We start from the raw sequence: 24,137 nt of genomic DNA on the forward strand, positions 1-24,137 counted from the left end.
ATTGGAAGGAAGTGAGAAATCGTTTAAGCTTATCTTCTTATCGCAACGTGCAAGGGGTTACCGACAGGGATGCGAGCGATACCGCGCTAAAGAAGGTCTCTGATAAAGGCCGACCTGATGTATATATATAGACTGAGAAGACGTATGGGCACACCCTAGTTACCACGCGAGCAACACCCTCTCACGTAGACAACATGTACCTTTCACGGGTGTTTCTTGGTTTTTTTACGTTCGTTACTGTCGTTTCTGCATATGTGAATTGCTCTGGGGATGCGGCAGAAGGCGAGAAATGGTTATCCAACACTGGCTACAATTGGACTGTGCGTGATGTGAATCCCACGTGTATTTTTGATGATTCTCTTATTCAGAACGTTTCTGACTCAAACTGGAATTCTGTTTTGGGTAAAGGAAACTGGATTGTGGAGCTTACGACGAGCAACTGTCCCGTGTGCCCTTTTGTGAGGGCTTTGATGAATGTAAGAGAGAAATGAGAAAGAAGATGGCATACTAACTACATCACAGGACATGTCCCACCAACTCTCTAACATTACTGAGCTCCATTTTGCTCGTGTTTACGCGGAAGAGAATCTGATGACGAGTACACGTCTGCTTGTAACGAAGCTTCCCAACATTTTGTACATTGTGAACAACACGGAGTTCCGTGTTCTTCCCTTTGAGTTCTTGACTCATAAACTTCTTCGTGATCTGTACACGTCTGCAAAGTTCACGCAATTTAACAAGCGCGATGGTTTCTTTTCCATCGGTGGACCCTTGGCCCCGTTGTACAAAGTGATCGGCATTGTCTTGAAGAAGTACACAGACTTAACGAAAGGCATTCCTCACATTGTTATGTCTATTGGTGTTGGTGTCTTCAGCGGTTTCTTGTTGAACATGATGCATTCTAAGAAAAAGCGTCAATCTGGCGCTGCTAAAACGAAATAGGGAATGAAGACCAAAGCGGCTCAGCAACTGGGGGAGGAAACAACCCTGTAGATGTCTGAGCATGCCCGTCCTCACGAGAACACCCGCCAAGCTTACTGGTTGCGTTCAGTTGTCATACACATATACACATTTGGACCCTCCCTCTCTCCCTCTTCGCTATACAAGACAAATTCTCTTCTTCTCCCCTCTTCTCTCCTTCTCTCCTTCTCCCTCCATGAGTTCTACTGAATCTATTTTGGACAAGCAAAGAAGGGCTTTGTAGAGTGATGACGACTGTCGAGCGTGAAGGGATCCCACTTTGTGGGCTGCTCGTTCTCAATGTTTTCCACGGCATGGCCCTCGTAGGCTTCAACGCTGATGGGAAACGTGAGATGTTGGAGGGGTTTGGTATCGGCCGGAATTTCAACGTCCTCGAGTGTGTGGATGATATTCACACCGGTGTTCACCTTTTCCATCATGGCACGGGCAGCTTTGGGCTCGGAGGGCTGTTGGAAAACAGCCAAATCGAGCATCTGCTGGTACTGTTGTTCAGTAACTCCGGCGATCGACGGTTTCCGGCAAACCAGTCGGAGAAGTGACACGTTTGAAGGCTTAAGACGCAACATTCTTTCAATCAACACTCAATTGCCGCTCAGCTCGATAGACACACTAGCCCTTGCTCTACGCTTTTCTTCCCTCCTGCAAGTCCTACTTATGTGCGAGGCAGGGGCTATGTTTTCGCCCGCGGGAAGCCGGATGAACCCTACCCTAAAATATGTGACTGCTTTTTATAAAACGTATATATACGGGAGAGGAAGGAAGAGGACGGGATTTTTTCTCCGTTCGACTCGTTAGACGGTAGTATATCGTATTGATCACCAACGACATACAGTTGGTTCAGAGTGGTCTGTGTGAGACACACCTGTTGAGAATGTAAGTAAAGCATACTCGTAGCGTAGCATAAGTTCGGGTGTTCCCGGATTGGATGTTGATTTGCTGCGTTTTTCATCAACGCAGTGTTCAAATGTCCGGGTCGGTCGGAGGTAGCCTCGTCGTTTGCTTTGATTGCGCGCGAGACAGGCCGTAGGTGCTAACATTGCTTCTTGCCAAGTATAAGTTACGCCTGTTTTATTGAATATGGCTGGGCCCGTTGACGAACGGGACGTGAATAGTCGCCGTGCTGGGGAGAGTGTCGTCGATGAGACGCGTAATACTGCACTGCTGAGCTCAGCTACAGATGCTAGTGCTACCACCACCGCCCTCGATGAGGCTTCTACCACCGCTGCTACTACTGCACGTCGTTCTGCAGCCCACACGGCCCCCACTTCATCGCCCACCGAGGTGGACAAGAGGAAGACGGTTTTGATTACGGGATGCTCGTATGGCGGTATAGGCAATGCGTTGGCGCGCAAGTTTCACCGGGAGGGATTCCGCGTGTTTGCCTCTGCTCGACGTCTTGAGACTCTGGACAACTTGGCCAAAGAAGGAATCGAAGTTTTTGTGCTCGACGTTACCAGTGACGGCTCTGTGCAAGCTGTCTTGGAAAAAGTGAGTGCGAGAACGGGTGGGCGTCTGGACATGCTGATCAACAACGCGGGCCAGCCCTGTGTTGGGCCTGCACTCGACATCGACATTGATCGAATGAAACGGGTGATGGAAGTCAACCTGTTCGGAGTGATCCGCATGAACAGCGCCTTCCAGCATCTTCTCTTAGCTTCCCAGGGAACAATCGTGCATATCAACTCGATTGTTGCCTATGTGCCGTATGTCTTTGGCTCTGCATACAACGCGACAAAGGCTGCCTTGCTCGCCTACACCAACACGCTTCGTCTCGAGTTGTCGCCGTTTGGTGTTCAAGTGATGAGCATAATGACGGGCGGTGTTAGTTCACGCATTACGGAGCAGCCCACGAACAGTTTGTCTCGAGAACAGCTGCCTGCCGACAGTATTTATCGGCCCTACATTGATGACATAATTAATGCCCGCAAGCATACGGGACGGACGTCGATGACTCCTGAAGAGTATGCCGACCAAGTGTTTCCCCAAATAACGGGACGTGGTCGCTGGTACCAATTGTTTCGGCCGGGTCTTCTGCCAGCCCAGATTTGGGGCGGTAGTTACTCCTCGCTCGCCCATCTCTCCTCGCTGCTTCCCATTGAGATCTACACAGGGTACATGCGTCGCAAGTTTCAGATGCCCAAGGATGTGATGATCGGCAGGGGCAGTGAATGAGCGGGTCGTTCGCGAGGGACGTCGAAACTACGAATTGGCACGAATGCCGATGACGATTAAAGAGAAACGAACAGTGGAAGATCGGAATGGGCAACGGTGAATGGAGAACGGGAATGGGTAACCGAAGTGAGAATAAAACTCAGGCAGGAGCCTAACAGACACCCAGCAGGAACCAAACGAAAGTCTTGGCCTCACTCATCACAACACGAAACTCTAATCTCGAAACCAGCGCAACGCACTCCATAAACTCGTCTACGAAAGACAAAAACAGCCGATTGCACATTACGGAACGGGCCTGCACAGCCAGCTTGGGGCATTGTCATTTTATTCGCTATGCATTTGCTAAACAGCTTACATTCAGTATAAGCAGACTCTACTCACCAGCTACTCACCAGCGCCGCATCCCTCTCGAATCTGTGCACCGCCCACCGGCTGCTTTCTCTTATACGTGATGAATTGCGAACCCTGTGCTCATGCTTGACTGTTCCTTTTGTTTACCGAAGCTCGGTCTGAAACTGCGCTCCGCAAGTCCCGGGAATAAGCACGAGGTTTTATTTTGAGCCCCTGGTTGGCGAAAGTGCGACGACCGTTCACATCCAACCCCGTCATCTCCAGAATGCGTTGGTTTCCCATCGCCGAGTACATCCCCGGGGTGTTGGAACCTCATGCTAGCGAAAGATGACGTACCCCACGGGATCATCAGCTAGCGAGCACGCTAGACGATGATAACGCCGCTTTGGGAAAGGGCCCCTCTGTGCCCCGTCAGAATTTTATTTTTTTTCTTAGGGAGATTGTGTCGAATGTTCACGAATCTGTTGGTGCAGTTTGTGCTGTTCCTCTCGTCTGTTTGGCTAAGAATTGCTGTGCGATTTGCCCCATGTCGACCATACGTCGAGTCGCATAGCCTTGTGGCTGTTGCACCCCACTAAGATTGCTTCGCCGTCTTCTCGCTTACCTGTCGCTCTTTGGTGCCAAGCACGAATCGCAGTCGCGTCGCAGTTTCCTCGTCTCCACTTAAGCTGGCACGCGACGTCATCCCTGGCGTTATTTTCGACGCACCTCGTCGATGATTGGCTTGCGCAGTTTCATTTCTGCGGAGTGCTAGATCTTAAAATGGCACAGCGTCTTTTTATTGGTGCGCTGGTTGCGTCATTGGCGAATCGTCTCTGCGCTTATTGGGCAGGGTGCGTCGTTCTTCGGCACTTTAAACCCTAAGATCGGCGTTGGCCAATGAGCACTGGTTTCGCCTGTCGCACGAGGCAAGGACGAGGTGGCCACTGCGAACAAAGGCGGTGTGCATGCATTGGTGATCGTTAGGGTAGGTTTGGCACATTTGCTATAAAGGCTGCCACCCTCGCCATTCGGTTCCTCGTGGTTTCCTTTTCGACTCAGCCAATTCGTGAGCTGACGAGCAATTCCTGCTGGTCGACTGAACGAATACAAGCACAAGCACTAGACTTTATCGGCACAGATTCATCTGTCCTAGCCTCACGCACACAGGCACACTCCTTTCAACACACTCGCGCAACAATCGCACCTATGTCTCAGCCCTATATAGACAATCCTAATCACAGCGACCTTTCGGTCGCTGGCCCCGTGGCCCACGAGGGCCCCGTCCGCACGCTCGAAGAAGTCGAGCAGGAAGAAAAGAAGATCAAAGGTTTGGGCGTCTCCAAACGTGAATTGAAGGTTCTGGCCCTTGCCGGTGCCGGATTCTTCCTTGATTCTTACGACCTTTTCATTATTAACTTGGTCACGCCCATTCTCGAGTTCCTTTACTGGGGTGGTATTGAGGGCCATGCCCACTATCCCTCTGGTATCCGTGGTCTTGTCAACGCTGCCTCCAACATTGGTAACGTCTTTGGCCAGGTTCTTTTTGGTTTCTTCGGTGACTACATGGGCCGTAAATTCGTCTACGGTAAGGAAATGATCATTGTCATCGTTGCTACCTGTCTCTGTATCTCTCTTCCCCAAAATCACATCCACTCTGCTACGAACAAGATGATGTGGCTCTTCGTTTGGCGTTTCTTCCTCGGTGTCGGTATCGGTGGTGATTACCCCATGTCGGCTTCCATTACCTCTGAGCGTTCTCTGCTGAACCGCCGTGGTAAGCTGCTGTCTATTGTCTTTGCTCACCAAGGTTTCGGTACCTTGGTCGGTGCTATTGTTACCATCTGTCTGTTGGCTATCTTCCAACACGTTCTCAACGTGAAGGGCGAGTACCACAAGTTGGAGGGTGTCTGGCGTCTGCAAATCGGTTTGTCGCTTGTGCCTGCTCTTGCCGTTTTGTACCCCCGTCTCACTATGAAGGAGGCTAAGAGTTTCGAGGAGTCTCGTGCTCGTAACAACATGACCAAGAAGGGTCAAGCTCAGGCCCTGGCTGAGGAACACAAGGGTGATGTCTCTACCTCTCAAGATGGTGCCGAGTTCATGTCCAGCGACCCCGCTAAGCTCGAGAAGCTGGATGCTGACTTCGAGACCGAGTCTATTGACAAGCCCCAAGCACCTAGCAGTGGTTTCTTTGAGTACTTCCGCGAGTGGAGACACTTGAAGATTCTCATCTCTTGTGCTGTTTCCTGGTTCTTGCTTGACATTGCTTTCTACGGTATTAACCTTAACCAATCCGTCATTCTTAAGAGTATCGGTTTCACCACTGGTAAGAACGAGTACCACAAGCTGATGAAGAACGCATGTGGTAACTTGATCATTGCTATTGCTGGTTATGTGCCCGGTTACTGGATTACTGTCTTTACCGTCGAGAAGATTGGTCGTAAGTGGATTCAACTTCAAGGTCTTTTTGTCATGGGTTTGATGTTTGCTATTCTTGCTGGCAGCTGGGGCAGCATCAGTACCGCTGGTCGTTTCATCTGCTTCGTCATTGCTCAACTTTTCTCCAACTTTGGTCCCAACGCCACTACTTTCTTGTACCCCGCTGAGGTGTTCCCTGCTCGTGTCCGCGGTACTGCTCACGGTGTCTCTGCTGCTTGCGGTAAGTGTGGTGCCATTATTGCCTCCCTGTGTTTCAACATCGTTTCCGACAAGATTGGCATGGGTAACCTCATGTGGATCCTCTGCGGTTGCATGTGGGCTGCTATTCCCTTCGCCTTCCTCTTGCCCGAGACTATGATGCGTGATGCTGAGGCCATCGATCGTGATGAGCTTCTTGGCATTGCACCTAAGCGCAGCAACCGCCGCTTCGCCTGGTACTGGGATGGTATCTAATCTGTGTTGCCACTTTACTGCTGTGCGTGTTTAATAATTTACTACATACGAAAACGAACACAAATCTGCGATCACACGCGCGCACATGCACACACAAGCTATTCGCAACCACTCAATCCTTCTAACGTCCCTTTATGCGTTTACCCGAGCATGGGCGCTTTCGAGTCCAAATTTTTGAGAACACACTGATGTGCCTACATTTTCTATTGACCGGCGTCCTTGTCCAAACCTTACCCACCCCCCGCTCCCCCCAGTATTTTTTTTTTTTGCTTTTGTTTTGATTTCTATTCGACCATCCCTCGGCTGACGACGGATGCTTTCCGGTGAACGTTTGTTCAGCTTTACAACACAAACAACACATTTATAACAGCAAATCTTACAAACACTTACATATTTCTCTCCTCGGGCATTTTTGATGTTGGTTTCATTTCAGTTTTGAAGCCCAAAAACCGCTTTTTTTTTGCATGGGTCTTGAGGAGTTTTTTTGAGGGAGACCTCTAGGATGAGCTCTTAGGAATTAATATTAGAACAAAGGTTTTTATTAGGAAAAGTTGGTGTGAACTGTGAAGTGTGAATGGCGGTGAAAAGATGTAGTTGAAGGGTGCGAGTTTGCGTTTGGGGAACGGAATGGTTCAAGGATGAGCCAGGTTGTTAGTCTGTGCAACAATTGCTCTGTAGTTATTTTCTCGTCACGCATTGAAGTGTATTGTTACATGCAGCAGTTGCAGTTGCTTCATTCCGCCCATTTTCTCTTGCCCGCCGGGGAAAAACTTTAATTACGATAAGCTCAAGCTCAAGACCCAAGCTGGTCAATATAGGCTGACGCGAAATCAGAGACCTACGCTCTACCATATTTGAATTTAGTAACAGTTAAACGAAAATGAGCTCCAAGTTGGAACAGGAGCTTGCAGAATGGTATGACCGTCGATGCGTGTTTCTGTTTTAGCTTCTTTTTGGCTGTTAACGCTTTCAATAGCATGGGAACCAAATTTCGTGGAGGAATATTCGTCAAGAACGGTCTTCCCTTTGCAGGTACGCATTGTTTGACACGAAGAACATTTAATTTATCTTAAAAACCTTAATCTTGTTCTTGTTTTAACGAATGAACGCGTCTAGTTTCAGGACAATTAAGCAAAGAAGAAAAAGACTTTATTTGCGAATGGAACAATGACTCTATGAACTCGGAGGTAGTTGTTTTGGACAACAATCAGCATTCTAGACTGCTTCTTGGAACCAAGGATGGTTACGTCGTCGGATTTGCATACAAGAATGGTGACGAGGACACTCAGAACAATCATAACGAAACTTCCTCTTAATGTGGGAAGAAGAAGCATATCATACACTCGCGCGATAAACTCATACACGCAACTTCACTTTATAACATATAAGCATTTCCCGTTGTTTTAGCCTCTGGAAACACGAGTTATGGTTCCAGAATCGTCGGTATGAAAGTTGTACCTGGGAAAAGTCGGGAGTCAGTCAAATATTCTCTTATACAGTCGTACCTGTTTTCATGAAAGTCTCTTGTCACCATCATGCCAGGACGAACAACTCGATAAAATCCTGGCAATTCGTTTACGTTCACAGTCTACACAGCATGGTTAGTCAGTCAAAAACTTCAGACTCGTTCCTTGGTCGCTACCAACTCTACGCACGTTCCGCTGGTCATCTTTGTTTGGGAATAGTTTCTTCCCGACAAACTTATCCATTTCAGATGTATCAAGTGGCATAATTGAGATTTGTGGTATGTGGTTTGCTTGACTTGGCTTAACGATTTTTATAGCTGGAATTGTCTGCTTATCGCTATGTCGTTGATATGACATGAGCGTTGCGTGGGGTCTGTTTTTGGGTACGGGTCGGAAACTGCCTCCTGATTAAGCATTTGTTAAGCTGTAATTAACTGGTAGTATATAGTTCGCGTAATTCCAGAAGTGCAAAACAACTTACAGCTGTTCTATTATTAATGGTCTTTTAATGAGAGCAGACCAATGATTCTCGCGTGCGCGCAGAATTACGAGCGAAGATAAATCATTACTAAGTGTGTAATTATGCTTATACTCAATGTTTTTGGCAAACAGTAACCTTCGGTGTGCTTTATTTATAAGTTATTTTTTAAATTATTTTTTTTTAATTAATTAATCGAAAAATTGTTTTTATTTACTCTTCTTGTAATAATTAGTTTGAAAAATAAAAAGTATACAGTTAGCTAAAATACAAGGGTATGGAAGTTGTATCTTGAAGAATGCGGAATGGTGTGAATTAAGCGTATCAAAGTTTACTATTCTTAAAAAACTAAGACTGAGTTTTCAACAAAGGTCCTCATTTGCTTGCTTCATCCTTGCTCTTCCCCGTTGACTATCTCTTTTTATGCTTATATGTTTCATTGAGGAAACTATTCTGTGTAATAAAATGAGTGATGCTTGGTATCTGAAAATGGCAGCTGTAATTGTTTTATGCCTTTAATAGTCTATTAAATAATTTCATACAAAAGTGTCCTGAACAAGCATTCCGCCAATTCGTCCAGTCACTTCGTTTTGCATTCTCGTCCGCTGAGAAACAACATAAGCTAGACGGAAAAGTTTTCTGATGACATTAGAGTACAGATTCCATTGATTGTCCACACAGTCAAATAGCATTCGAAGCTCAAGGTCCTGACAGTTGACAAAAGGCATGGATCCACGAATTTCCTGATTGGCAATAAACTTTTTTAGAGTGCAGCATATACGCTTCTCAATAGTCTGTTTAGCAAGGTCCGCTATTTCTCCATGTTCGTGATAACATAGCTTATGGAGTACTTTTAGACAACAAACGGCAATTTGTTCTCTACGATTCGGTATAAGGGATTCAGTGGAAGGAGGCAAGTCCATTGCTAATAACGAACCGAGTTCGCTGTTCATCATTGTTTTGATCTGAATACTGCCTGTTTCTTGGTACTGGTAAAACATCGAACCGGATACAATCGTGGACATGTAAGTTGGTATGTGTTTTGACAGACAAGATGCATGTAACAGAGGACTCCAAAGAGAATTCAGACGTTGTAACATTTCTAAGTCAAAGTCTTCATACACTTCGCTTAAAGACCATTCAAACGAGTACGAATCATCAGGATGAATACAGTATAACATGCCTTTCACAGAAAGTTCAAACAATTCAGCAGATTTCTCGTCATCTAGCAAATTTCTTCGTTGCATAATTAATTCAACGATGTCTAAGAATGTGCGGGTTGCACTTATCCATAACGGTTTTTCTTCTGAATTGATACGAGACGCCTTCGGACAACGATACTTACAGCGCATGGGCAAAAGCAGTGAGCTTAATACCTTAGCAAGTACCCGCTTCTCAATAAGCTCTTCAATACTATTCTGCGCATCACTAGGAAGAGAATTAAAAAATAGTTTAGATATACAGATCAAAGTGGGGTGCTCACTCTTTGAAAGCTTTTGTTCTGAAAATGCCTCACTTATAAGATCTGCCATGAATGAAATAATAAAAGAGTCCCACCTCTTCGTTTCAAGCAAAGCCTGAACAACTCTCACCGATACCTGTTGGAGCGGCGACAAGAAGTCAACGTCCAAAGAATAAGAAGGACTTTTAGTATACACTAATGCGCTTTTGAGCTCGTGTATAATTAATTTCGTATCCGCCATCGAAAGTGGGAGAATTGTAATTAAGTTTAATAAAGCTTCCACAAAGAGTGTTAAGGCTTCTTGCAGAATAGTAGAATTCTCCCTTTCATAAAAAGATACGGAACCCATCGCTTTCCATGTGTCATAAAAGATCTGAACAGTCTGTGCAAAACTATCACTCGCTTCATCCACTTTTAATTGTGATAAAGCGACAGCGATAATCTTGAGAGACTTATAGGCGCTCATATACACGGTATTCAGTTTGTTTTGATGATGCTTATTGATGAAAGACATCACCTTCCTCCACACCGAGATAAAATTATCTGAATGTCTAAGGACAGACATGTTCTTCGCATATACTTCTGAGATACCCGACAAAACTAAAGCCACTGTTTGTGCTTTTGATTCCGTTTCTGCGGTATCAGACTCCTCCTCAAGAGCTGCAAAAACAGGTGAGTCAATAAGACGTAAAATGACCAAATTGTTGACAGATGCCCAAGCAATTACGCCCAGCGTTAAACGATGGGAACTAAAAATACGAAATAAAATTTGCGCTGCTCCATGCTGGACGCCGCTCCAAGAGTTTTCGCAAAGATCTGCAAGTCTAATGAGGAGTATTAACCAAAGAACTTCTGGTAAAACGACATCTGATTCTGAGCTTGCCAGCCCCATTATTTCCTCTCTGTTGGAATATATTTCAGCGAAATCATCACCTTTAAACAGGTTTTTTAGTGTATCGGAGACGTTCCAAAATAAACCAACTCCAGTCAATGCAACGTTGACATCGATAGACTGCCTGCAGTACTGAGGTAAAGTCTCTAATAAATAACAATAGTTTTTCATGCTTAAAGAATCCAAAAAATCTGTGCAAATGAGCTGAAGGCAAGAAAACGAAAGCCAAATGAGACGCGCGCCCTTTTCAGTTCCAAACAGATTGACCGCATTAAGACACGTGAAAGACAGTGTCTCAAATATATAATGCCATCCATGATTAATCCGTTGACCGTTTGTTTCGAGCACCGAACTCATAGCTTCAACACCTATCCAAGAAATCTCATAATCCGTTGTCTTAGTTAAAGATGCTTCGCTATCCTTGGTCAGCTCTGTAGGTTGAAGTGAATACAAAGATGCCAAAAACCGCCGTTGGAACTCAACATTCAAGGCGATTTTTGTAGTTGATATTCTTGTAGAAAGTTCAACCAAAACGTAAGCGAGCGTCTTTGCTGCTTGTATCTTTAATTCTGCGGCAACTGTTGGCCCCTTAAAAATGCTGCTTAAGGTAGAAGATATTTTTGTCCATCCGGATTTTTCATCATCTTCATTGAAGAAACGTTCAACGTTTGAATTACAGACAGACTCAAGAATATGGAATGAATAAAGGGTTTCAGAGCTCCGCCTTAAGAACTTTATACCAGTAATTAAAGATTTACTAGTATTTCGTTGATGCCCAGAACCAGGCGGACCATTCTTTCCTCTTTGCGGACGCGTTGGAGTCGGCTGTACTGCAGTATCAACAGAAGAATTAGTCAAGGAGTCGAGAAGGGTTTCCAGGAAAGACATATAGGCATCCGAAGCATACTCTTTAGTGGATGTAATCGCTGAAGAAAGCTCACGTCGATAGGCCAGTATCTCCATTTCGATTACGCCCGCCCCATCTTTAGATTCGTAATAATAACGAGAGGTAGAGGTAGGTGCTTGGCTCATACTGCTCGTACTTAAGCTCTTTGAAGATGGCATGCGACCGAATATGATTTCGGCTTTATCACATGCCTCGAAAATGAGTTTCCAGGAAGAACCCAACAGTGTGCCGCAAACTCTGCATATTGTTGCAAGAGTTTTCAAGAATATGACTTCGTGAATTTTGAAGCTTCTATGTTTATCCTCATGGCTAGAATCATAGCTTGCCATGCCAGCAATCGTGGTCGCTGCCTCTTTGAGACCTTCTACACTAAACACCGTAGAAGTAGAAAGTCTACCAGAAATGTTGGAGTTTGAAGAGGAATAATGAGGTACGTTGTTTGCAATAAGGCTGGATGGAAGGGCCTTATTGCATAGCGTAGTAAGCAATGCATCGCGAGGTGTGTCCAAACCTAAAACAGAACATATTACTGTAAACTTCGTATAAGAATTAACAGAAAGAACGAGTAGTTCAAATGAAAGGGCTGCGGAAAGGAAGGTCGAAAAAGATGCCAAAAAGGCTGTCCAGTTGGCTGAAATTAATGTTTTGAACACTCGTATAAGCTCAACATCCCCAGGGCTTAAAGATTTAATTTGCGCATTAGCGTTGTCTGTTTCTTTAATCAGTTTTGAAGCTTCTAAATATCCAAATTTGTTGGTAACGACCTGTAAAGAACAGTGAATCCGATCATTGATTAAAACAAGACAGCACATTGCGAGAAAAGGGATGTAAGTATCTGGAATAAGCGGAGGTTCCTGCTTGTCCAATTGCTCTAAACAAGGGACACGAGGTATTGTCATCCGTGTTATTCCTATATGAGATTCACCCTTTTTTCCTGTATATGATCCCGTTATCTTGTCCATTGAGACAGAGAGCTGATCGTCATTGTAACGACTGTGCTCCTCTGGAGCCTGGAAATATATCACTCCAGAACCAACTCCCATGATTGATGGCTTTTCATTGATCACCCGGCTAAATGTGGTAATCAAGTCGGAAATCACCGATTTTCTGCCGGGGGCGTAATCAAAAGTCTGGTATGTATCCCTTAAAAATGAATCATTGGAAAATACAACGCGGAAAACTTCAAGAAAGAGAGCCTTTTTCCATTGTGTTTCATCAGAATCCAAAATGTGATTGAGAAAACTTAGTATAACCTCAAAATCCACAATTAAGAGCGCCGATTGTTGACGGAACAATATAGTAAGGACACGCGCAACACGAAGTATAATCGGAAACGATGCCATCGTTGCTAGGCTAGCAGTAATCAGTGGCAATAGGTTTACACGAATAGCATCTTGGAAAGGAAACCATTCAAAGATACGCTTATGATTGTCAAGAATACTTTCAAGCAACTCGAGACCAAAGGTTTGAGGTAAATAATCAATGCTTAAGAACACTGGCTTCTGACCATCAACAAGCAAGCATATATCTTTAAATATACTTAATGCATCATTAGAATATGCCTCGTCATCCTCAAAACTTTGTTGGGCACTGACACAATCAAACACAGAAGTAAAAATCTGTCGTAAAGTAGCAGCTGCGGCATTAGAAATGGTAGCGTTCTTAGATTTCGTGAGAAAAAAACTCGCCCTAATAGCTGTTTTCAGTGTATCGCCACGAACAAGGTTTGTATTTTTGGAACAAATAAGAGGAAGAATTTGTAACACTTTAATTTGAAAATCAGAATTAATGTTACAAACGGCAACAAAGATCTGAAACACAGATTTATAAGATGACTATCCGTTAGTATACTGTCCATAATGATAGCACGACGAGTTTCTTACAATTGGCAGTGCATCCATCATTACGAGTAATTGGATGATAGAGAGACATGCTGGTATGTATCTTTCTATACCCTTATTACACGCATAAAAAACTGGTTGTAGAAATGTCTCATTTCGTCGAAGGTCTCAAATAGTCAGCTTGTTTTCATTTTCAGAAAATTAACGTCAAATAACATACTTAGAATTAACTCCGCCTCAGGAAGATTACAGAATTGATGTAGATATCCTATGGAGGCTTCAGAAAGCTTGTTCTAGTGTTAATGCTAAAAAACGACGAATAACTGTCAACGAACAAACCTTTCTTAATTCCAAGCTTTTTTTGCGAGAATCAGACACAAAAGACTGAAGGTTCTCGAGTAGATTATCGTACAAAGTCATTCGTCATTAAGGAAGAAAGAATTCTGTTATCCAATTCTGAAAACAAACGTGTTTTGAAGTGGTTGAGTTTAAGGCTTGGTTATCCACTTCGATAAGTCATGCAACATGACGGTAAATACAGCACCGATTTTAACGCCTGCTCCGACTTTTCTGTAGGCTTTTAGGACTTTAGATATTGAATAATTATTACAATTAAGGCGGATGTAAGAATACATGTTTGAGTAAAGTTTTAAAGCAAATTTGCGTTACGTATATCAAAGTACTAGCGTAACGAAGGCAACAAGCTGTGCGAGAAAAAGGATAAGAACAAATTGAATCAAAATCTGAGCTGGCGGGAGGGAGAATGATTGACCGGATCTTTCAACCGCAATAGCATATATTGATGGATGGTGTCCTTTAGGATATCCTTCAGGCATAGTAGTTGGGGGTTTCACATAGTGGGTTGTCACTGTTACTGACGGGACGAATTTCACTTCAGGAAGTAAAGTACAATTGACTTGAGGAAGTGACTCTTTAAATTTGTTTGCTGGATATAGAACCTATACATGTTAGTGATCTCTAGCCAACCATTTCCTGAACACATACCCTTGGGAATCCATTTTTGATTGGCACTAGAAGAGTGTTTCTCGCATTTACTTTGAATTTCTCGCGTGAAATGATGTCAATCAATTCAGTGCCTTGTCGAAAATTATCCGGCATAAATTGAATAGTTAAACCCTCTGGGCTATGCACACCCCAGTTTCCAGTGACCGTAATTACATCTCCTTTCTGGAAGACCATGTATTTGCGTTTTGTTTTAAGAATATGTGAAATACGTTTTACATATTCTGAATCATCTTTAATGACCTGTTTTCTGAAGTTGTTCATTGTTCGTATTAGAGAGTAGTAGGGATTTTTTGTATCGTAACCATATTCCCACAAGGGTTCACGATTAAAAGGATCATGATAGCTGTGCAAATTCTGTTCAGTTCCATAATAAACGAAAGGGATGCCATCAAACATAAAGTTGAATGTAATTGCACCCATTACCCTTGCTTGATCAGTGTTATTATGTGCAATTCTCGGTAAATCGTGATTGCTTATGAAAGTTCCCAAGACTGTGACGTCCGAACAATTACCTCTCTCTTGGTCAATAGCATATTTCAATGCGTCGAATTCCATTCCTGTCCGATTGAACGCCCATGAAATCGGCCAGTACAAGGGGAAGTTTAAAAAAGAGTCCATTCCTGACTTTTGATATTCACAAGCTTCTTTAGGAGAGCCGGTAAAGTATTCTCCTATAGTAAATACACCTGCAGATGCAGCAATTTTTTTCCAGAACTCGTTTGGAGCGTGTTTCACAGCATCGAGACGAAGTGCATCTACATGAAATTCTTCAACGAAATCTTTAATCCAGCGCTCTAGCTTCTCAACAACAACCGGATTTTCAGTGTCCACGTCAGCTAATGCTATTCTCTCATCTCCAAGCCAACACTGATTAATACGGTTAGTCAAAAGTTTTCAAGTAAAAAAGATCACTTACGTCTTGTAAATTCTTAATGTCCAAAAGTTCGTAGTCAACCCAACACAGAGGATGGTAATAAGAAGGATTGTTGAATGGTACATGTTCTTTGAAGGAGTGTGGAGTAATTGGTCCAGCAACAGCCATTGAATTAATTGCGATATCCATCATAATCCACATATCTCTTCGATGCAGTTCGTCAATTAGACTCAACAAATCTTCCTCAGTACCGAAATGAGCATTTAATTGGTAAATATTCTTCGTCCAATAGCCATGGTACGCTTCACCTATATTATCATTTCCGTCGATATTTGCGAAAACAGGACTGATCCAAACCTAGTAATGTTAGAATCTCAATTCACAGCCTACGTCTCATTGATGAGAAAATTAACATCCTTACGGCATCAAATCCAAGTTCCTGAATATAATCCAAGTGTTTTTTCGTAGCATTCCAAGTTCCACCGCAATAAATAGAACGGATCGGATCGCAAATAATGCGCTCCTTCATGTCATCATCCAAAGCAAATCTGTCCGTTACTATTTGATAAACTGACCTAGTTCTCCATTCATCCAAACTGTGAGCAAATGCTATTGAGACTAGCAACAGAATTATCAAACAATGTGAAAAGAAAGACATGCTGAACGTATTGTCCAAGAATGCGTTTTTCTTTGCACCTGTTAACTGCTTGATAAAAGGCAATTGTTACTAAACCTATGTGCATGGAGCATTGAATTCTCCAGAAATGTAAACAAAACCTTAATCAAAATACCAAGCCTAATTCAAAATACATGTATTCATCTACATATTAACGTACAAGAACGTCTATGTGAACATAAATGTATAATTTATGCTTTTATTCACTTTTGTTTTCGCAATATGGCACCGCAGAAATTCGCGAATCAACTTATAATGAAACTACAAAAACAAATAATTATCATGCACTATACATGTATCCAGAATGAGAATTTATTTCATTTTTTTCACGTGTTGGTGCAATAAACTTCTTTCCGCTCTCAGTAGGGTGAGCGTTAGCTTCTCTCATACTCGGGACCAACAACAACAACGCACTGCATTTGCGGCAACGGCATTTCCAGCATTTCATTAAAGGATTTGCTCTATTTAAAGAGAACCATAACAATTCTGTTCTTTCATATAAACGTTCTACGTATCGTTGTTGTTCTCATATACTTGGAAGAGAAAGGTATACGATTTCTTGTTAAAGACTGGTTTTCACCAGCGGATAACATTAGCGGTCATTTAAAGAAGCGCTGGTGAACCAGTAAATTCTTATTCAGTGCTCATGAGCTTCTTGAAGTACCGTCCCATGCAACCGGGCCTTTGTAAACGTTGGTTTTGGTCGCTATGGATTGTTTCATGTTTTGTGTACTCATGCTTAGCTGCTCCCTATGATCCGCGTGAAGAGGCCTATAACCTCAATCAAAATAAAACTGCCACGGATCCCAAAGATTACTGGGGTGAATGGGAGAATCATGACTTTTACCCTAGTCCAGACAATTGGCGTTTCCCCATCTACACAATTGCTTTAGACAAGTGGGTTGATGGTGATCCAACAAACAACGAGGCTAATGGAACCGTTTTGAATACGACGTGTACGAAACTGGTCTTCGTAATGGCGGTGATATCATTGGCGTTAAAAATTCATTGGATTACTTGGAAGGTTTAGGAATTAAGGCCATTTATCTTGCCGGTACACCTTTTATTAATCTTCCTTGGGGAGCAGATCAGTATTCTCCTCTTGACTTCACTATTCTCGATCATCATTTGGGAACAATTAATGATTGGCGTGAGACAGTCGAAGAAATGCATAAGAAAGACATGTACTTAATTGTTGATCTTACTGTTGCGACATTAGCCGACTTAGTCGGTTTTGAAGGTTACCTGAATACCACAGCACCATTTACATTTTTAGAACACAATGCTGTTTGGAAAAGTTCCTATAGATACCCAGACTGGACATTTGAGAATGCCTGGGACAGATACTGTACTCTTCCCGAATTTTGGGGTGAAAATGGACATCCGGTTCATATCAATTGGGTTGGTTGTTATGCTTCTGACTTTGATCAGTACGGAGACACAGAAGCTTTTGGTGACCATCCGGACTACCAGAGACAACTATCCAAATTCGCATCCGTCCAAGATCGTCTTAGAGAATGGAATCCCTCGGTTGCACAAAAATTAAAACGTTTGTCATGCTTAGTCATTTCTATGCTTGACGTGGATGGCTTTCGTATTGATAAGGCCACGCAAATGACGGTAGGCTTTTTGGCCGATTGGGCCGAAAGTGTCCGTGAATGCGCTAAGAAATTCAACAAAAACAACTTTTTTATTCCCGGCGAAGTTACCGGTTCGTCTAGTTACGGTTCGATCTATTATGGAAGAGGTCGCCAACCTGACCAGCGACCTGCAACCATTGTCGATGCATTAAATGTTACTTGGGACGACAATCAATATTTCCTGAGAAACAAAAGCCATAAGGCCTTGGATGCTGCCGCTTTCCACTACTCTATTTACCGTTCACTTAATCGTTTCTTGGGTATGGATGGTCTTATGGAAATTTCATACGATCTTCCCGTTGATTTTGTTGATGCTTGGCACAATATTGCGATCAATGAGGATTGTATAAATGCTTACACAGGAAAACCGGATCCACGCCATTTGTACGGTGTATCGAATTATGATGTGTTCCGCTGGGCATCGGTTGCCAATGGAACACAGCGTCTTATCCTGGGAACGATGATCACTTTTTTCTTGTTTCCTGGTGCACCGCTGATTTACTATGGTGATGAACAAGGTCTGTATGTGTTGGATAATACTGCTGACAATTATCTGTATGGTCGTCAAGCAATGACATCGGCTATCGCTTGGTACTTGCATGGTTGTTATACAGGAAGCTCATCTACATATCCAGCAATCAATCTTGATCCAGCCAGAAAAGGTTGCTATGATTCTTGGAATACCCTGGATCACTTTGATTCCTCTAAAGAAGAACGCCAAGTTTACATGGCGTTACAAAATATCAGAAATCATTATCCTGCCGTTGCACATGGTTGGAAATCCGAAAAATTAGGCAATTGGACTCATGATGAATATCTACCCAACAGTGGAGTTAATCCAACTACGATTGGATTGTTTAGTGTCGTACGTGGATCGCTTACTCCAATTCAAGATTTATCTGTCGATTATCCTTCGACAAACAAAACAAAGCGCTCCAGCTCAGATGTTTGGCTGTTGTACATGAATCATAATACTTCCAAGGATTTTGTTTTTGATTGCTCGAGCAGTGAAGCTATTTTAGCACCTTGGGCAGCTGGCATAACCATCAAAAACCTAGTTTATCCTTATGACGAGTACACACTCAGTGAAACGGCTCAACAATTAGGAGATACCCCATACTATCAAGGCTGTCTTCCTAATCTGACTTTGTCAGCTTTTGCTTTCAAGATTTTCGTCCCCGTTGATGAGTACATTGCTCGCCCACCTACAATTACAAAGTTTACACCCAGACATGACGCACGCATTTTGAACACAGGAAACACAGTGAACATTAACCTTGAGTTTTCCGATGCCATGGATTGCGATTCCATTTACAATTCCATCAGTATTGAATCAAAAAACATGGATAATGTAAACGCTAGCATCGACCCTAACTCTATTTCCTGTCAACCATTCAGCAACGCAAAGCGTACACTTCTTAATGGACAACCCGGAAGTTCGTTTGCTTGGACTGCTGCTCTTGTTAACGTTACTGATGGCGTACACAGGTTGACTGTGAAAAATGTTAGTAACGCTGATAAGTCGATGAGTACTGGAACGACGGATCATTTTCTTTTAAGAGTTGGAAAGGCGGATAATCCTATGGTATTTAATTCTGCCAATTACTCAACAACTTTGCTGTTTATGCAAAATGATACACTTTATATAAACCATACGGCTACTGGTGCAGACTTATTTCGTTACTCCCTTGATTTTGGTTCGAATTGGTCTTCATGGCAAACCTATTCAGGTGGCATGACTCCTTGCCAGCCCATGAATTGGACAGGAACGAAGCATCAACGCTGGGGAGGCTACCACGTTAAAGTTCAATATTGGAGTAAGCTTACTGGTTCTGCTAATCATATTCAAGAAGGCGACTACGATTTCCCATACCCCCGTCGCTTTCCTCATGTCTATTTGAACAGTGAAAATACTCAATGGGGTTACGATGCCGATGATCGAAACAAAATGTCTCTAATGCCCAATGGAAGCTTTAAAGGCTACTTCATTTCGGATTATTACCCACGATCTTTGCAGTTTAATGTTTGGGGTATTAACTCAAATGGTAAGCCCGATCAGTCATTTATTTATGGTGACCCAAGAAACTCATCTGTATTGGTCCGTATGGATCCTTCATCATTGACAAGTGACATGCTTTATATTACGGATTTCCCCCCTAGTAAATATTTATCGTGGGCTGTCACTTTTGATCCACAGTCTAGAAGATATTACTTTCATCCCACCGGATCATCTCGTGTTTCTTTGGCTATTTATATTTTAAGTGTCTTAGTACCGTTGACGACTGCACTCTTGGCAGTGTTTCTTTTTAAGATGTTCTTTTATCAAGTTAAGTTCAATGACTTTGGAAAGAAGCCTAACGACCAATTCCACTTTTTCCCCCTTCTATCGAAGAAGAAAACAGACATTTTGCCCGAAAAAAATATTGCATCTGATATGGGGAAAGCCGTTGTCGCAAGTGAAAAACGCAAGTGTGTTCTACTTGCTACCTTGGAGTATGACATTGCCGATCTCGATATCAGAATTAAGATTGGAGGGCTCGGTGTTATGGCTCAGCTAATGAGTAAACATTTGACTCATGAGGACATCATCTGGGTTGTTCCTTGTGTCGGCGATGTCAATTATCCAGAGATGGAAGTTGGTGAACCGATTATTGTTTGCATCATCGGACAAGCGTACACCCATTAACGTTTATCATTTACTACAGCAAGAACATTTAAGTATGTTCTTCTTGATGCACCTGTTTTCCGTAGACAAAGTACCAAGGAACCATACCCTCCTCGTGTGGACGATTTGAGTTCTGCTATTTTTTACTCTGCTTGGAATCAATGTATCGCCGCTGTTCTTAAACGCAACCCGGTCGATATATATCACATTAACGATTATCATGGGGCGTTAGCTCCAATTTACCTTCTTCCAGATGTTATTCCTGTTGCTATGTCACTTCACAATGCTGAGTTTCAAGGTCTGTGGCCCTTGCGCACAGTGGAGGAGAAGGATGAAGTGTGTTCTGTGTTCAATATTCCCGTTGCACTCTGCAACAAATACGTTCAATTCGGTTCAGTTTTCAACTTGCTTCATGCTGGAGCGTCGTACATTCGTATTCATCAAAAAGGATACGGCGTGGTAGGTGTATCCAAGAAATATGGCAAACGTTCATGGGCACGTTACCCTATTTTCTGGGGTTTAAAAAAAATTGGAAAGCTTCCAAATCCTGATCCATCTGATGCTGGTGAACAGGCATTTAACTTAACAGCTGAGTCTATAGACGAAGCTGAGGCGAAAAAAGCTGCTCATAAACGACAAGCTCAAGAATGGGCGCATCTTGATGTTGACCCGGACGCAGATCTTCTTGTTTTTGTTGGTAGATGGACACTGCAAAAGGGTATAGATCTCATTGCTGATGTTGCTCCTGCGATTCTTGAAAATTACAAGGCACAAATTATCGTAATTGGTCCTGTTATTGATCTTTACGGAAAATTTGCTGCTGAAAAGTTTTCGAAACTAATGGAAAAATACCCTGGTAGACTGTTCTCTCGACCTGTATTCACTCAACTTCCGGGCTACATCTTCAGCGGTGCCGATTTTGCCCTGATTCCCTCAAGAGACGAACCTTTTGGACTAGTAGCTGTCGAATTTGGCAGAAAGGGTGCTCTTGGTATCGGTGCTCGAGTTGGCGGTTTGGGTCAAATGCCCGGTTGGTGGTACACTGTTGAATCCAATGCAACCAAACATTTACTTCATCAATTTGAACAAGCTTGTCGCCAAGCTCTTTCTTCTTCGAAGGAGACCCGAGCACGGCTTCGTGCCATCTCGGCTACTCAACGATTCCCTGTGTCCGAATGGGTGGCCCGTCTTGACCTTTTGGTGAACAATTGTATTGCCATAAGTAAAAAATATCGCTACTCTAAATCTCATTTCCGTTCTTCCGTCTTGTCTTTCGACTTTAAATCAAAGTCTAAGACACACGTAAATGAACTGGAGTTTACGAGCTCCAGTACTGATTTAACATCGATTGTGGAAGATTCTGCACCAGCTGCAGCTGACTCATTGCCATCGGATTCCAATCAAGAACAACCTTCTTCATCTAACAGTGCAGATGCTGCTTCTACTATTGATCCCTACCTTGGTCGGCCTACGGGACCAGGACACACTACGAATTCCGATGAAGCGACTAGTGTCACTGAAGACAATTCAGTTATTGACAGTTCCGCTAGTGATTTTCCGGAAAGCATTGATGAAAGTCGTGATGCAATCAAAGCTCGTCTTGCTCAAATAGGTGCAACATCCGAGCTGGCAAATACCAGTTTGGACTCTCTCTACAGTGAATTTGATCCACAGCGACCCACATTATCTGAACTTATTGCTGAGGAGGCACAACTCGCACATCCGCCAGTGGCAGGTTCAGGTGAAGGATTTGTTCACGTTTCATCACAGAAAACTCCAGCATTGGCTACGCCTAATCTTGGTGAGAGTTCTCAACCCACTCGGCCTTTGTCGATGCCCCCTATTGGCAATGCCCAAACTCCAAAAGCTTTGAATGAATCTAGATTAAGTCTCGCATCGGTCATGTCTGCACAACGGGACTTTGCATTGACCAAGGTCGCGCGGCAGTTTGATGACGAAGAAGGTCGTGCACTGCACATCTTTTCTGAAAAACTTAACGACCTCAATGCTAAGAACTCTAAAGACGAACTCTGCATTGAGTTATTTTTGTTGAAGTGCGAAAAAGATTACTTTGATGAAATCAGGAAATTACAACTGGGTATCCAAAAGCCCGGAAAACTCAAACTCGTAGACGAAACTCAAATTGTTGAGTCTAGTCCTAGTTTCCCACCGGCCAAGGCGCATCTTAACTCATCAGATGATTCTGACGAAGTCGTTGACGTTCCTATTGACGAACACGTGTACACTGCACCTCGGTTGAATGATGATGGCTATGTATACGAATTCGAGTACTACCATGGCATAAGCAAATTCATGCAATACAAAATATTTGACTGGCCAGTTTACGCAATCTTCCTTGCATTGGGTCAGATTCTCGCTGCCACCTCATTCCAGCTGAGTCTTCTTGCTGGGTCTTCAGGTCAGTCTGAGTCACAGTTTTATATCGTTAATGGTTTCTACATCGGCGCCACACTTGTTTGGTACTACCTATATGTCAATTACCCAAGCGTCTACCCACTGATTGCGCCATTCCTAGTCTACGCTGTGGCTTTCTTCCTCATTGGAATTGCTTCATTTAGCTCCATTGGCGACGGCCGTGTATGGATCGCTCGAGTCGGCACTTGGATTTACTCAATTGGATCAGGAAGCCAAGCACTGTTTTTCTCGTTGAACTTTGGAGATGATGGAAGTTACGACATTGTGTACTGGGTCTTCCGCGCTTGCCTTGTTCAAGGAACACAGCAGATTTGGGCAGCTGCCTTGTGGTATTGGGGATCATATGCCTCATCGGATACTACTTCTACAGGAAAGACCGTCTTACATACTGTTCAATGGATGCCCGGTCTTGTTTGGCCCATATCTATACTTTTAGGTGCTGTAGCCTATTTACTTTATCGCGGCTTACCATCTTATTACCGCCAACTTCCCGGTAAAATGCCAGCATTCTATCACTCCATTATGCGGCGCCGTCTTATCATATGGTTTTTCATCGCAAATGTGTTGCAGAATTACTGGATGGCATCCATGTATGGTCGTTCATGGAGCTTTATGTGGGCTTCACCAAAGGCTAAAAAATGGGCAATTTTCCTCTTAATTTTGCTGTTTTATATCGGTATATGGGTTGTTGTTATGTCATTATTGGCTATGCTATCGAACAAGCATTCATGGTTTATTCCCATTTTCGGCTTAGGCCTTGGCGCCCCAAGATGGCTCCAGACGCTTTGGGGCACCTCAAACATCGGCATTCACTTGCCTTACTTTAAGTCAGCCGCTCCGTACATGTCACGAATGCTTTGGTTGTGGCTTGGACTTCTCGACTCTGTCCAAGGTATCGGCATCGGTTTAATCCTGTTGCAAACTCTTACTCGTCGACATATTACGATTGCGCTAATGATCGGTCAAATTATAGGTGCCGCAGCAAGTATGATAGGTCGTGCTTCGTCACCTGACAGAGTTGGTCCCTCTAATACCTTTGTGGACTTCTCGTACTGGGAACCAGGTAAAGGCTCTAGCATACTTCACAGTGCCCCGTTTTGGGTGTGCTTGTTTTGCCAACTCGTTGTCATTGTTGGTTATTTCATGTTCTTTAGACGGGAGAATCTGAATCGTCCTTAGTCGATTTTTCTCCCTCATGCATACCAATGACTCTCTGTCATTTCCGCCCCCCTGTCATTTTCTTCCAATGATTCCTTCTGTGCTTAGCGTATAGTCTATGCACTGCTGACGAGTACTTTTGTTTGTATCTGGTGGTGACCCTGGAACAGCGAGTACCGCAAAGATGAGACAAAAGGAAGTCAAACAAATGGTCTTTGTAAATATTTCCACAGAAGGAGGA

The 24,137-nt window shown here is 43.4% G+C and overlaps 9 protein-coding genes across 9 annotated transcripts; 5 read left to right on the forward strand and 4 right to left on the reverse strand.

Annotated features, from left to right (window-relative positions):
• Positions 1–103: 103 nt before the first annotated feature.
• SJAG_01038 (thioredoxin family protein) lies at positions 104–1,800 on the forward strand. The gene is made up of 2 exons (XM_002172269.2): positions 104–476; positions 523–1,800. Exons 1-2 carry the CDS (start codon positions 195–197, stop codon positions 940–942), a joined length of 702 nt encoding a protein of 233 aa, XP_002172305.1. The 5' UTR covers positions 104–194; the 3' UTR covers positions 943–1,800.
• Positions 1,158–2,097, reverse strand: SJAG_05560 (hypothetical protein). The gene has a single exon (XM_011050671.1). It carries the CDS (start codon positions 1,545–1,547, stop codon positions 1,173–1,175), a length of 375 nt encoding a protein of 124 aa, XP_011048973.1. The 5' UTR covers positions 1,548–2,097; the 3' UTR covers positions 1,158–1,172.
• SJAG_01036 (1-acyldihydroxyacetone phosphate reductase) lies at positions 1,734–3,153 on the forward strand (the record flags this gene model as incomplete). Its single annotated transcript, XM_002172268.2, has 1 exon — positions 1,734–3,153. The coding sequence occupies exon 1, from the start codon at positions 2,059–2,061 to the stop codon at positions 3,151–3,153; it is 1,095 nt and encodes a 364-aa protein (XP_002172304.2). The 5' UTR covers positions 1,734–2,058.
• Positions 3,154–4,439: 1,286 nt separating this feature from the next.
• SJAG_01033 (inorganic phosphate transporter) lies at positions 4,440–6,925 on the forward strand. Its single transcript, XM_002172267.2, has one exon. It carries the CDS (start codon positions 4,693–4,695, stop codon positions 6,373–6,375), a length of 1,683 nt encoding a protein of 560 aa, XP_002172303.1. The 5' UTR covers positions 4,440–4,692; the 3' UTR covers positions 6,376–6,925.
• A 330-nt stretch (positions 6,926–7,255) lies between these two features.
• SJAG_01032 (hypothetical protein) lies at positions 7,256–7,691 on the forward strand (the record flags this gene model as incomplete). The annotated part of the gene is made up of 3 exons (XM_002172266.1): positions 7,256–7,290; positions 7,352–7,407; positions 7,492–7,691. The coding sequence occupies 3 exons, from the start codon at positions 7,256–7,258 to the stop codon at positions 7,689–7,691; spliced, it is 291 nt and encodes a 96-aa protein (XP_002172302.1).
• Positions 7,465–8,188, reverse strand: SJAG_05558 (fungal protein). Its single transcript, XM_011050670.1, has 3 exons — positions 8,031–8,188; positions 7,881–7,963; positions 7,465–7,833 (listed from the first exon to the last, which is right to left on the reverse strand). The coding sequence occupies exons 1-3, from the start codon at positions 8,103–8,105 to the stop codon at positions 7,779–7,781; spliced, it is 213 nt and encodes a 70-aa protein (XP_011048972.1). The 5' UTR covers positions 8,106–8,188; the 3' UTR covers positions 7,465–7,778.
• A 667-nt stretch (positions 8,189–8,855) lies between these two features.
• SJAG_01030 (guanyl-nucleotide exchange factor) lies at positions 8,856–14,026 on the reverse strand (the record flags this gene model as incomplete). Its single annotated transcript, XM_002172264.2, has 4 exons — positions 13,761–14,026; positions 13,642–13,708; positions 13,464–13,588; positions 8,856–13,415 (listed from the first exon to the last, which is right to left on the reverse strand). Exons 1-4 carry the CDS (start codon positions 13,839–13,841, stop codon positions 8,856–8,858), a joined length of 4,833 nt encoding a protein of 1,610 aa, XP_002172300.2. The 5' UTR covers positions 13,842–14,026.
• SJAG_01029 (alpha-amylase Aah2) lies at positions 13,971–16,076 on the reverse strand. Its single transcript, XM_002172263.2, has 4 exons — positions 15,743–16,076; positions 15,364–15,678; positions 14,427–15,314; positions 13,971–14,380 (listed from the first exon to the last, which is right to left on the reverse strand). The coding sequence occupies exons 1-4, from the start codon at positions 15,977–15,979 to the stop codon at positions 14,096–14,098; spliced, it is 1,725 nt and encodes a 574-aa protein (XP_002172299.2). The 5' UTR covers positions 15,980–16,076; the 3' UTR covers positions 13,971–14,095.
• Positions 16,077–16,643: 567 nt separating this feature from the next.
• SJAG_01028 (cell wall alpha-1,3-glucan synthase mok11) lies at positions 16,644–23,917 on the forward strand (the record flags this gene model as incomplete). Its single annotated transcript, XM_002172262.2, has 3 exons — positions 16,644–16,953; positions 17,022–20,290; positions 20,357–23,917. The coding sequence occupies 3 exons, from the start codon at positions 16,644–16,646 to the stop codon at positions 23,915–23,917; spliced, it is 7,140 nt and encodes a 2,379-aa protein (XP_002172298.2).
• Positions 23,918–24,137: the final 220 nt, after the last annotated feature.

This window comes from Schizosaccharomyces japonicus (genome assembly GCF_000149845.2).
Source record: "Schizosaccharomyces japonicus yFS275 unplaced genomic scaffold supercont5.1, whole genome shotgun sequence".
NCBI lineage: Eukaryota > Fungi > Ascomycota > Schizosaccharomycetes > Schizosaccharomycetales > Schizosaccharomycetaceae > Schizosaccharomyces > Schizosaccharomyces japonicus.

What these genes read in the sequence shown, in the direction of transcription:
- SJAG_01038 (XM_002172269.2), top strand. Translation starts at nt 195, where the DNA reads ATGTACCTTTCACGGGTGTTTCTTGGTTTTTTTACGTTCGTTACTGTC. An exon ending in TTGTGAGGGCTTTGATGAAT is followed by an intron (nt 477 to 522) that starts GTAAGAGAGAAA and finishes ACTACATCACAG; the next exon opens with GACATGTCCCACCAACTCTC.
- SJAG_05560 (XM_011050671.1), bottom strand. Translation starts at nt 1,547, where the DNA reads ATGTTGCGTCTTAAGCCTTCAAACGTGTCACTTCTCCGACTGGTTTGC.
- SJAG_01033 (XM_002172267.2), top strand. Translation starts at nt 4,693, where the DNA reads ATGTCTCAGCCCTATATAGACAATCCTAATCACAGCGACCTTTCGGTC.
- SJAG_05558 (XM_011050670.1), bottom strand. Translation starts at nt 8,105, where the DNA reads ATGCCACTTGATACATCTGAAATGGATAAGTTTGTCGGGAAGAAACTA. An exon ending in ACAAAGATGACCAGCGGAAC is followed by an intron (nt 7,964 to 8,030) that starts GTGCGTAGAGTT and finishes CATGCTGTGTAG; the next exon opens with ACTGTGAACGTAAACGAATT. An exon ending in AGAGACTTTCATGAAAACAG is followed by an intron (nt 7,834 to 7,880) that starts GTACGACTGTAT and finishes GACTTTTCCCAG; the next exon opens with GTACAACTTTCATACCGACG.
- SJAG_01029 (XM_002172263.2), bottom strand. Translation starts at nt 15,979, where the DNA reads ATGTCTTTCTTTTCACATTGTTTGATAATTCTGTTGCTAGTCTCAATA. An exon ending in AGGAACTTGGATTTGATGCC is followed by an intron (nt 15,679 to 15,742) that starts GTAAGGATGTTA and finishes TAACATTACTAG; the next exon opens with GTTTGGATCAGTCCTGTTTT. An exon ending in TCAAAAATGGATTCCCAAGG is followed by an intron (nt 14,381 to 14,426) that starts GTATGTGTTCAG and finishes TAACATGTATAG; the next exon opens with GTTCTATATCCAGCAAACAA.